The following is a 13,653-nucleotide window of genomic DNA, read 5'->3' on the forward strand; positions in this document are numbered from 1 at the left end:
AAATTTTTAGTAGGTTTATTCATAGTAATTCACAGTTAAAAAATGAGTTATGAAATAAAATATTCATTGCAGTAGTTTTCACTAAGTATTGTATATGTTGCTTCCTAGGTAAAATGATTTAAAATATAGTGAATTAATTTCAGGCACAGGTATGAGGGTTCTCTTATCATTTTCATTCATTTCCAACTTCAAGAAATTTGTGAATACGAAAAGTACTTCTGATACCCTGAGCTGTTTGAATGGGATACGTTTCCTCTGCATGAGCTGGATCATTCTTGGACACTCATATTTGAATGTTAATTTTCAGATATTTTGTAAGTCTCTTGAATAACTTAAAATTATCATGCAAAATTTTCATAACATGTTTAAATAAATTTTCTGATTGATATTTTGCTCCACTTGGCTAGTAATATAATAATATGTTTTTATGTTTTTATAAATTGTTTTGAAATTGGAGATATTGTATTTAATTTGTAAGAAATTTTGAATATTAAAGACACACAAATACCATCGGGGCAAAACATTTAAATGTTTAATTGTGAAGCTTTTTATTTAGATTTATCTATGTATCAATACAAAAATGTCAGATTTAAAAAAAAAAAAATTGGCCAAAAAGACCGAAACTTTTCTTTTCTTCAAAATTACATAACTTTATTAAAACTCATTATGTTTCCTTTATTAAATTCACCAATTCACTTATTAAAATCATTATATTTCCCTAATTTATCATTAAAATTCATTACGCATTAGACACGAAATTAAGTTTTTGGTATTTTACAGCAGACATAGAAACTTATTTGGCAAAAAGGGACAAAATTTGCAATTAATTATTTTTATTTTATCTTAAAATATAAAATAATAATAGTTTAGTTCATTAGACCATTGTCTATTTTTGAAACATCTGCACAGAAAACATTCATGAAAAATTTAAAGTAATTTGAACTAAAGTATTTTGAGATATTGCATTAAAATATAAGGAAATACAACTGAAAAATTAGTTTTGAAAAAAGGGATAACTAAGACACAGTTATCGATTTAATAACTATTAGAGATATTTTTTTAATCATCATAATTTCTGTTCTGTTTGACGTCGAAACAAATATCAAACGATTTTCGAAAGATTAAAAATCTATGTTTTTGTTTAATATAAAAAATAAATAAATAAATGTCATTTTCGTCAAAATTGGCTTAGAAAAGGAGTTGTCAAACTATAATATTGTTAAAATTTGCGCAATTTTTACAGGATGATATGGGCTGTTTAGAAAAATAAATAACAATGAATAAAAATTCATCAAGGGAGGTTGATGAGAGTTAATTATAAAATTGAACTAACTCTTTATTTATTTTAGGGAATTTCATAAACTTACATGCATATCTAACAATATTGATAATGATGTTACGTTCTATTTCTATAATGGGTTCTTTTAATGAACAAGTCTGATGAACGAATTTAAAGATGATTTATTTACAGAAGATGAAAAACACAAATAAAGAACAGATATATAACATTCCTTATTCAGGCACAGATATCGTAACTTAAAATTCACAAGTTATCCTACAAACTTAAAATTCCATTTTATCTGATTTCCGTCGAAAAGAGCATCACAGTCTGGCGATTACTGTTAAAAGCGATGAACTAAATCATTTATTTGAAAACGACAATAAATCAAAAAGCGATGGGTGATCTAGTTACGCCAATGATGTTTTTCTGTTTTTGTTCATTGGTATGATGTTCTTTTTTTGTTATCACTGTTGTCTTTAAAATAACTAGTGGGCTGCTCCCACTGCTCGCTAACTCTCGCCAACCCCCGAAAATTGCTACGCAATCTTATATGGTTTGCTTCGCAAAACAAGCTCGCTTCGCTCGCTACTAACTTAGGTACATTGCAAATGTACAAAATTCTAAGAATTCAAAACAATCATTCAAATTCTTATAACATCTTTTTTTTAAAAAAAATTCACATCTTTTTAGTAAATACTAAGTCATTAAGATAAATTTGAATTCAAATAAATGACATGCAATTCGTTAAACCTATTAGAAATGTGCTATAGATTAAAATCTTAAAGCGTAACGACACGACTGAGACTTATTTTTCAATGAATAACTAATAACAATAATAAAACAAATAAATTCCTGATATAAATCAAAAATCGTCAAATAAATTCGTAATATGATTCGTGAAAAAAAGTGCTTTCGACAAAATACTAAAATAGAGATCTATCGACAAAGACTACTCACTTCTGCCTAGCTTATGCTCTCTCTGGTTATTTCAGTTTCCGTTTTTAAAAGCGCTATATGTTGAGCCCTCTCAGCTAGATTTAGCATGTGACATTTTTAGTGGCAATCATTGGTCGATTTTCTAACGTTGCCATTCGGAGAGTTGTAATGAGGGTTTTTTTTTGTCACCGTGCAAGAGAAATATATATATAGGTAAAAATTTGTTAAGTTTTTTAACGTTGATATTAGCAGTTTTTTTTAAAAAAAAATAGAGTTGTGTTTTAATCAGTTCTAGTTTGTGCTTTAACAATTACGGCATCCAGCAGTTTCCATGGAAAAAATCCTGTGCATAATTGTCATAGTAGGATGCCTAATAACTCACTAGGTACAATTTACGTAATTACTTTGAAACTCACATAATCATTGATGTTTTTTTTAAACTTCCTGTACAAAGTTTGCAAGCGAAAATTAAATTATGATTTACAAACTATGCAGAATGCAAAATCATAAGCTTTTTTTACATAATAATTTGTTTATTCTTTAATGAGTAGTTTATGAAAGTAAAATTGTTCTTTTGCAGTGGGCTTAGAAAAAGTTCGAGCATATGCTAAAGATTTTGCATTTCAAGCAGTCATTAATGCTTCCGTTGCTGTAGATACATTCTTTTGCATGGGGTGAGTCTTAAGTGTTTTATAAATAGTACACTATAGAGCATTATAGAATATTTTACCACATTAATTTTCATATTGGTTTGGTTGTCTTCCGCATAAAGTTGATATAAGTCATAAAGGCATTGTTTTCGTATAAATATTTTTACATCCCTAATTTAAATCTATTTTTCCTGTACTGTTATTATTACGTTTTTGATTTTTGTTTGTTTTCTAAATTAAGAGTTTAAAAGAATTGTTTTTTTTTAATTATAATTAATAGAATAACGTACTTCTGCCTTACATTTTAAGGTAAAGTGATTTGGGAAAAATATACTTGAGGGTGACCCAAAGGCGACTTATGTTTGGCGCTATTCCTGTTTGCGCGGAACACCGTGGTAACAGGAATGGCTGCCAAAACATAATTATATTTCAATAAAACATTGGAAAATTTCACCAAAACATGGGCCAAAACTTGCAATGAACCCAATATAAGCAAAATTAATAAACCCAATTAAAATTTTGAATTGAAGCAAAAATTAATGGAGTAGACGCAGAGAGAAAAGGAAAAAAAAACTTATTTCTTCATTAAGCTTGAATATTCTCAGATTTAGGTGCACAGAATTATCTAATAATAGTTAGATACTGTCTAAATTTATCATGAATAGAATCTGTGTACCTCCATCGTCACATAAATTAGACGAAATACGAATCGAAAATGGCGTCTGTAATACCGGACTATCGGTGAAATTTTTTTCTTAAATCCCTTTTTATGACTGTCCACATACCTTAGATCTTATTTACCAGATTCAAAAGTAATCTTACCAGTCGGTATCCAACGTAGAACTAACGGACCTCTGAAATAACATATACCTTTGAACATTTAAAAGTAACGCTAAAATCTAAACCAATCAGAATCACGATTGGGTTTCCACTTCCCAGCTTGGCGATCAACCGCGATCACAACTTAACGAGAATCAAGGGGCACCCTCAAATATAGTCTTCCCATTTTATGTTTACAAGGAAATTTTGCTTATTTTTTAACTGAATATCACGTACTGTCATCTGATAAGAATATTAATATATTATCTAAACCGTTCAAATGTTTTGCAGTAAAAATTTATTAAAACAGTAACAAGTCTTTCAATTGTTTTTAGGGGTCTTTTAGTGTGTTATTTGACCATAAAACTAGTCAAAATCCAGGGACATCCTTTCAACATTACAGTCTATATATTGCATAGACTATGGAGGTAAGTAAGCTGCTTTTGAGAAAAATATTGTTATGCATACATGCACACGATTGGTTTGATATTTATAATTTTATTTTTATAGCTTTATTTCACATTTTATATAGTGTAATGTAACATACATGAATTGCTTGATTTTTCCATCTTAATGTGAATTGTAAAATTTAACTTATTTCAACAGAATTAATGAAGCATAAGTTCTTAGAATTCTGTATGAGCATTCTGTATTATTCTAAGCATTCTGATTCTATTAACCTTATCCAAAAAAAAAAATTTTTTTTTCATTGTAGAAACATATAATCGGTTATATTAACCATGCAAACTTTAAAGTCCGTAAATTTTGCAGCCATCTAAATCGGGTATTAAATATCCAAATCCATATTATTCTTCATACATCCATATTATCCTGTAAATAAATCCTTCTCAACTCAATATGGATAGTATGGTTCAACTTGATATACAAGTAGATATTAGGATTTAGATACTACGGTTCTACTTAATATAGATATTATAGTTCAGTTATTGTTCAATTTGATATAGATATTATGATTTAGATAGTATGGTTCCACTTGATATAGATGTTACAGTTTAGATACTACGGTTCAACTTGATGTAGATATTATGGTTTAGATACCGTAGTTTAACTTTAAATATATATAAGGGTTTAGATACTACGATTCAATTTTATATAGATATTATGATTTAGATACTATGGTTCCACTTAATATTTATATGGTTAAGATACTATTGTTCAACTTGATATAGATATTATGACTTATATACTATGGTTAAACTTTCAACAAAAACACGGTTGTTCAATTTAACATGTTATTAAGGTTAGAGTAAAATTTTAAGAGTACAGTGCTAAAAAATGAATTTGTCCGATAATATTTTCAAATTTGCACAGTATAAAAATTATAGTAAATTTGAACAACATTATGCTTATAGCATTCCGAAACTTCTTCTAACTAAACTTAGCGTAAAGAACTACTTCTTATATGCTATCCTTATGTATGTACGGACATTTGTCAAATAAAAGTATATCAAATACTTTTAGAAGTTACTCTTTCATTTGTAAATCAAAAATAGAGTAATAATAGTGCGTATAATTCATCATTATTAGACTCTATTTATATATTAGACTCTTTTAGACTCTGTTATAAAAAATGTCTATTACCCAGGTAGATCGCATACTAGGATAATACCGAAAAATCTTTACATTTTAAACTTGTCAAGAATTTTTTGCAGGTATTAAAAAAAAGTTCTACATACCTCGTTGTTGAATTATCCATGTTAAGATTTTTTTGCCGTGATTGCATAAAAATATCTTTTCCTTCTTAGGTTATAAATTGCAGAAAAAATCAAGTTACACAAAACTTCAGTATTTCATGACATGGCTTTCGATAACGATGATTTATAATTAATACTTAAATTTAGAATTAAAATTATCGAAAAAAATATTTTACTATTAAATTTAGGCTAATATTCTATTTTTGTCATTAAGGATAAGTTAAAAAAATGTCTTGTAATTAAATGTACAAATTTATCTCAATTCCAAAATAATAATAATACTAATAATAATAAATTAAATGCTATCTTAATACTAGCAGCCTTTGGTCACCAGCTTGGTCACTTTTCACCTTTCAAAATTATCTTGCACAGCATATAAACTGTAAACCAAGCCAAAAACGGCACAGTATAGCTGTATTCAGATATTCTAATTCTACAACTTCACCTTCAATCCTAAAACCTTTATTAGGTTTAAACAATACATAAACCAAACTTTTTCACCACCTAGCTGTTTCCCGCTCTCATGTACTTTGATTTCAATTTTAAATATTTTTAAAAAATGTCGGCTGTCGATTTTATTATTATTTAATATCCGTCTGTCAACCATTAAATTACACAAGTCACCGCATGCATGACTTTTTTGCATAGTGAGCTATTGCTCGAAAAAGGCAAGCTCCGGCACTTATAAATAATTGGTATGACAGTATACAGAACCATACCCCCTTTCATTGTTTAAAATTCTTTCAGTCATTTTAGACGAGATCAAACATGTATCCAAATAATTACTTCCTAACTAAGTTTTTATTTCTTTAAAATAACAAACTTATTCTAAATAAATAGTTAACGCATAACTAACCATTGAACATTACTTAAAATATCACTTAAGACATCCAAAAAAAAATCTAAACAAATACTGAACGTATAGCTAATTTTCAATATTACTTACATTCTTACTCAAGACACCCTAAAAATATATAATAACTATAATGTTTGCAATTTATATAGAGAAATACCCAAGTTTGTAGTGCCTCATAAGATATAAAAAATTGCAAAATAAGCAATGAAATTGAGCAACAAAAAATTTACAAATATCTAGTAATTGAATATTTTAATTTAGTTTAATTGAGTAATAAACAGTACACAAAAAACAAACTACCCTGAATTACTTTTGATCTAATGATCGGATGTTCACGTTCTAAGACTCAATCTTAATGGTTTGTGGGGGTGATCTCAAATATTCTAATTAATTAGCGCAAGCGATATTTTAAGAAGAAAACGATATTTTAAGTTATGAAATCAGACGTCAAACGGACATAAATTTTTAAAAAGTCGTATATTAAAAATTTAACTTCTTAAGAACCAACCGATTTCCCTCACATTTTGTATTTCTCCCTGTAAAATTATCAACTTTAGAAGGGTGTAAAAATGTATTCAGTACAATTCACAAAATTTTCGATTATTATTAAATAAAAAAATAATAAAAAATTATAAATATTTACAAAAAATTTTGTTGTTGCTATCTTCGGATAAACGAATTTTATAATTGTGCTCAAAAAGTTTTCAGTTCGCTTACAAATTTCTAGCGGTATGGCAATATACACAAAAGTAAAGTTAATGTTAAGAGTTATGAACTTCGAATGGCTCTCCTGACCAGACTATAGGGACCATATTTCCCAGATTTGCGGCTACCCCCCTATATTTTGGGGGTCAGAAACCCGAATCCGTTTAGAAAAAAGGTATGTTTATTCAAAGAAAGTATATTTTTGCGTCTGATTTCGTAATTTAAAATATCATCTACACTAATTGTGTACACTACTACGTCTACAGTACTACGTTGAGCTCACCCCCTCAAGCCCTAGAACGTGAAGATCCAATCACTAGATTAAAAGTTATTCAGGGTGGCTAATTTTTTTTGACGCACTTTACTAATATTATCTTTTTGAAATATTTGCTTAAATCAATTTTTATGTATCGGCCAATTACTAAATAATTCTTTTCTTTATTCTATTACAGGATTTTACCTGTGTATACATATGTTATCCTATTCATGTTCTTGGGTGATCTCATGGGATCCGGACCAATTTGGTATGATACAACCCACAGATATATCAAAGCATGTGAGGATAACTGGTGGACTAATCTTATATTCGTCAATAACTTCTATCATGCTGCTAATATGGTAAAAACACTTCATAATCTTAACATACTTAAGATTCTTTTAGTTACTGTAAAACAACATGGAATAAATGCGTTATTCTTCTATAGTGCATTCCTCAGAGTTGGTATATGGCCTGTGATTTCCAGATGTACGTTGCTGCTATACTGATTTTAATTCCAATATTAAGGTAAGAAAGAAATAACAGTAAAAAGTCGATAGTTTCTAATCACTAAAAAAACAATATTGCATGGTAAAATTATTTAGTGAAGTTATAGATTCTAGATAAATTTTTCGTCTTCAGATTAGTTTATACTAAATCTAATAATCTAACATGAATTAATTAAAACGAAAATTAATTTATTTCATGATTAAAAACAGCGAGCGCACATCAAAAATATACAAAAATGAGAAGACAGTCGGCATGCACGTAAAAATAGGCGCTCATTTTTTATGCGCTTGAAACATGCCGACTGCCTTTTCGTTTTTAAATATTTTTCAAGCGTGTGAAAATTTCAATCAGGTAATATCTTACTGTTTCAATTTCTTGGAATTATTTGTTTAAAAATGTATTTTTGATTTTCACGCTAAAATTAGCTAGTGTGTCAATATGTATCTTTTTATAAAGCATTGAACCAATAAAATTTAAAAATTATTTAGTGGATTAAAATAGAATATACGAGGCTCATCCCGAAAGTAAGTTTCCCTAATTTATAAAAAATAATAATAATAATAATAATTAAAAAAAAAAACGATTTCGCACTTTCAGGAACATATTTATTAGCAACAACTACANCCGACTGCCTTTTCGTTTTTAAATATTTTTCAAGCGTGTGAAAATTTCGATCAGGTAATATCTTACTGTTTCAATTTCTTGGAATTATTTGTTTAAAAATGTATTTTTGATTTTCACGCTAAAATTAGCTAGTGTGTCAATATGTATCTTTTTATAAAGCATTGAACCAATAAAATTTAAAAATTATTTAGTGGGTTAAAATAGAATATACGAGGTTCATCCCGAAAGTAAGTTTCCCTAATTTATAAGAAAAAAAAAAAACGATTTTGCACTTTCAGGAACATATTTATTGGCAACAAGTACAACAATGTTTCAGTTATTTTCAACATAGCCACCACCAGAATTGAGACACTTGCCGTATTGTGGAATCAATTTTTGTATCCCTCTGTCGTAGAACTCTGCCACCTGTGAATGGAACCAACGTGTGACAGACGTCTTCAGTTCTTCGTCGTTGTCAAAGCGCTCACAGGAGGACAGGAATTTCTCGAGGTGCAAGAAAACGTGAAAATCACTGGGAGCAATATCAGGGATGTAGGGTGGATGATCAAACAACTTCCAGCCAAATTCCGTCAAAACAGCTGCTGTGCGTCATGCCGTATGTGGACAGGCATTGTCATGGAGGAGTGCAACACCTGCAGTAAACATTCCACGACTCTTGTTTTGAACAGCAAGTCACAATTTCCGCAGTGTTTCGCAGTAACGGTAGACGTCTGTCTAACGCTGGTTCCATTCACAGGCGTGAAGAGTTCTATGATATAGGGATACAAAAGTTGATCCCACAATACGACAAGTGTCTCAATTCTGGTGGTGGCTATGTTGAAAAATAGCTTAAACATTGTTGTACTTGTTGCCAATAAATATGATATGAAACTTACTTTCTGGATGCTCCTCGCATTTCAATTAATAAATAAAACAAAACTGTAACTTAACTTTTTAAATAAATATAAAAAAGTCACGAATGTATAGTAGATAAGGCACTGAGCTACCATAGAGAAAAGTTGGAATTTTGATCCCGGTGCAACTCAGCTTTAGATCGATTAACATTAATTAGCTTGTTCGAAAAGTGAAGGTCAGCGGTGTGCAATGCTGGCCACACTGCCCTCATTTAGTCACGAAGTTGCGGAGAAAAAAAAACCTCTTCTTCATGAGCACCATAGTATGTTAGAAAGGAGGAAGTAGATTCGTTTATTTTCGGAAGAGGACCCTTAAATCAAAAAATTAAAAAATAAAATATAAATTTCTGATTTTTTATTTATATTTTTCATTCTTAACTGGTGATCGAAAAAAATTAAATGTAAAAATCTTTGATATTATTTGCGCTTTATTGATAGTAAAAATCGAAAACTTTACTGAAAATTCTTCCATCTATGTATTTTTTCCTCATTGAATTGATAGAAAAATCAATAAAATAATTTTTTTTTGCAATGCTCTAATGCAGTGTTCCCGAACCCCTGGTCCGTGGATCAAATCAGGGCTAAAGTGGTACCGGGCAGCCAATTTCATTGAAACTGAATTTATATTTCTAGGTTTATACCCCAAATTAAAAATATTTGTGTTCCATTAAAATTTTTTGGAAAAAAAAAGAAAACCACCGCAACTATTTTCTTCTACAAATAGTTTTAATAAAAAAAACAATCATCATAACTGTAAATATCATAAATAAAACACGAAAGTACGGCGCGAAATTTACATTAAAACTAGTGAAGAACTTCGTCTTCTCTCACGATCATGATTAATTGATTTGAACAGGGGTACTAGAACAGGGGTTTCCAACTCACATGAGGCCGTGGGCCGCAATTAAAAACACCAGTCAAATGGAGGGCCGAAACTTCATCAAAACTTTATATAGGACTCTTTTATGTTTGAAGGAACATTAAATATTACTGGCAGATGCGTACATGCTAAATTATTTTCACAAAAAGAGGAAATAAAAAGAGTTTATTATTTTTGTATTTGAATAAATATTTTCTTGGGTGCAAAACCTGAGAAATAAATCTTCTTGCACCGTTGGTGCGTTAAATTTCACCGAAACGAAGAAATTAGGTTTTTTAAGCGAATGAAAAGTATTTAAAAGAATTTTAAACCTATACAGATGTTTTGCGAAAATTGCTCGCAAAAAAATTATAACTAATATATTTTAGCTCTTGGGCCACGAAAAGAGGCTTCGTGGGCCGGATGCGGCCCACGGGCCGCCAGTTGGTAACCACTGTCCCAGAAAGTTAAAATGTTAAATCACTTTATATATATTTTTTGGTGTAGCTGTATTTTATTTTGAAGGTATGCTTAAATACAATTAAACTAAAATTAATTAATCAAAATAATCTAAAATATGAGCAATCACCGCCCCCCCCCCCCGTCATTGGGCGGCGGTAAAATTATCAAACATTGATAAAAAGGTTGGGGAACACTCGATACTCTAATGCGTAAAAGTAGTATATTTTTAATGAACTTACATTTATTTTTAATTTATAAGAAGACAAATTAAAATGTTAATTTAAGACATAGTCTTATTTAAAACTTAATGCTTTACATAAGTTTGAATTTAAAATGTACTTATTAAATGCTCGATGTTTTGTTTTCAGATGGCCAAGAGTTGGCTTATCTATGTGTGTAGTAGTGATTGTTTCATCGATTTTATATTGTGGAATCGGAACTTACGTGAATAATTATCCTCCTACAATGTTATTTGCCCATCCTGATCCAGAGTAAGTAAAAATACGAGTCATACATTTTTACTTGCACTGAATGATTTCTATTAAGTAACTTATATTAGGCCATTTTATTTTAAAAGTTTTGTCTTTTATTTAAAATTTCTAATTATAATAAATCAATTTTCGCTAAGCATTTCACGCAGTTTAACTAAAATATTTAACTGAAATTCTAATACTTTATTTTAGCATAAATTTTAAACCTTGATACATGTCATGTTTTTTTTGTTAATCCTATTAGTTTGAGTTATAAATAATGGGATTTATGCTCGAAACTTTTTTGAAGTAAAAGTTTTATTTAGTGTACAACTCTTAACTGTAGTGCAAAATGTTTTTATTTCACTTTTAATTTATAATAGAGAGCTTTTAGAGCCTTGATGGCTCAGGGGATAGAGCGCTCGCCTTCAAATGATGTAAACCGGGTTCGAATCTCAGCTATGGCTGGTCGATACGAATTCCGCATCCGGCTTGCACTGATAACAGTGCTGACGCAAATTATTGTGAGTGGTAGACGGATCATGGGTCAGAGTCCCCGTGCCTTCAGGCTAACCGTGGAAAGTTTTTGTGGTTTTCATCTCTATGTAACAGAAATGCTGGTTAATTCTATTAAAAAGTCCTCCACTAATATAAATTTCTCCCAATACTTTATTAAGGAGTTCCCTTGTCTTCTAGATTCTGTTCAAAATTACAAGGATGTGGAGTTGAACATTAGTAGTCGTAAACCTCCAAACAATTGGATCGTCTGTTAAACTATGGTTTTAAAACATAAAAATAAAATCTAGAGTTTTTGCGTTACGTTACTGTTTACCGCCAACGTAAACGCTAATTAAGCTTCACAACACATCGTAAAAAAGTATCGTGTGCCTTTAAGTACAGCGTTTGCATTATGTTCGGTAAAACTTTATAGCTATTTCTCAAAAGCCGCACATTTTAATGTGTGCGTTGAAGTGATTGAGCTGTGCGCAGTTTGTTTGTGTTTCCGAAAACTTTTTTATTTGTTTTATTTTCATTAATTTCATTTTTTCGTTATTTTTATTATTTTTGGTTTTTATTATACTTTTTTTAAAGTATGAATAACTTGTTGAAATTGGTATAATAGAGGGGAAAATAGAGAAAGCGCTTTTGCTGAATGTGTCACATTTTCGGCAAGAAATAAACTGAATAGTGTAGAGTGCATTTTATTTAACATGGAAGAATACTTTTTTATAACTATGCAATTTCAACTTAACTGCAGTTCATTTTTTTCTCAAATTAATATTTTACTATTTATTAGATGATTTTTGAATAATATTAGGAAAGTAAGAAATTCATGTTTGTATAAAAAAACTGCTTATTAGTTTGTTGTGTGCTATTTTTAATATGATTTATGTCAGTGTTTACCAAAGTGTGGTACGCGTACCCCCTGGGGTACGGGAACAATTTAGCTGGAGTACGCATTCTCATGCGAAATATCTTGCAAGAAATGAAAATTTCAAAAAAATTTACTTAAAAACAAAGCTTGTCATGAAAATTTAGGATTACGTATTTTTCTATTGGCTATTTTTTGCAGAGTTAACAGTTAATAATTAGTGCTGTCAACAGCCAGTTGTGATTTTTAACTTTTGTGCAATTTTTTTCAGTAAAAAATTCATTCGCTTTTTTATTAGTGGTACTCAGCGTTATGAAAAATTTAGAAAGGGTACACAAAAGTCATAAGATTGGGAAACACTGCTTTATGTTAAGCAATATTAATTGCAGAAAAATCATTTTATTCCTGAGCTTATTACATATCTTTTTAGAAAGAGCAAATAGAAGCAGAAATTGATTAGTCTTGGAATAAATTTGGTAATAGGCACTAATTGAAATTTAAAAAAAAAATAATAAGCTATATGCTGAAAAGCAAAACTAATGGAAAAATGGTATACTACTCTGATAAAGAGGAACGTAAAAAAATCACTATACTATAATAGTCGCCAATAATGCTCAATTAAATTTAGTCATAGGTTCTGAATGAAATGAAAAATTGAGCTTTTTACTGGTTATCTAATTTAATAAGCGTTACAAAATAGTAAAAGTAGTTAGTTTAAAAAACGTAAGAAATCGCCTTGTTCTTATTGAAATACTTCTAAAGCCTTTTAGAAATGAAGACAAAATTTTAAGTACCAATCCTTATATTTTAATTTTATTGAAAATGTGAACATATATCTTAAATGAAGCTTATTCTAATTGCAATATATATTGTACTCCTCTGTTCCTTCTGATCGATCGCATGGTGAGGCAATTTTAAGAAAAGAGAACAACAGTGTGAAAATACAAATTTCGTAATAAAAATACCATTTTTATACTTAGTACAATTTTGATCCCAATCCGCAAGACAAGAGAACTCCTGAATTCAGTATTGGGAGAAACTTGTCTTCGTGGAGAACTTTTTGAAGGAACTACCTGCATTTACGTTACATGGAGAGGAAAGCCATGAAAACCTCCCAAATTTAGCCTAGTGGCAAGAGGAATCTAATCCAAGATCCATTTAATTTAGTACGACTGGTATTGCCGTTATAAGTATTCTGGAAATAAGAATCTATTATACTAATATGGGTAATGTGGTTATAGGTA

At 29.7% G+C, this 13,653-nt stretch overlaps 1 protein-coding gene across 1 annotated transcript in view; it reads left to right on the top strand.

The window, feature by feature from the left end:
* LOC107452073 (nose resistant to fluoxetine protein 6-like) overlaps window positions 1–13,653 on the top strand; it is a 56,130-nt gene that overhangs the window by 30,317 nt on the left and 12,160 nt on the right. The window contains exons 7-12 of the mRNA XM_043041537.2: window positions 144–314; window positions 2,799–2,892; window positions 4,023–4,115; window positions 7,416–7,581; window positions 7,668–7,747; window positions 10,936–11,058. Coding sequence (XP_042897471.1) covers window positions 144–314; window positions 2,799–2,892; window positions 4,023–4,115; window positions 7,416–7,581; window positions 7,668–7,747; window positions 10,936–11,058 — 727 coding nt within the window. The remainder of the gene's footprint in view (window positions 1–143; window positions 315–2,798; window positions 2,893–4,022; window positions 4,116–7,415; window positions 7,582–7,667; window positions 7,748–10,935; window positions 11,059–13,653) is intronic.

The sequence above is a fragment of the Parasteatoda tepidariorum genome, chromosome 4 (genome assembly GCF_043381705.1).
Source record: "Parasteatoda tepidariorum isolate YZ-2023 chromosome 4, CAS_Ptep_4.0, whole genome shotgun sequence".
Classification (NCBI taxonomy): domain Eukaryota; kingdom Metazoa; phylum Arthropoda; class Arachnida; order Araneae; family Theridiidae; genus Parasteatoda; species Parasteatoda tepidariorum.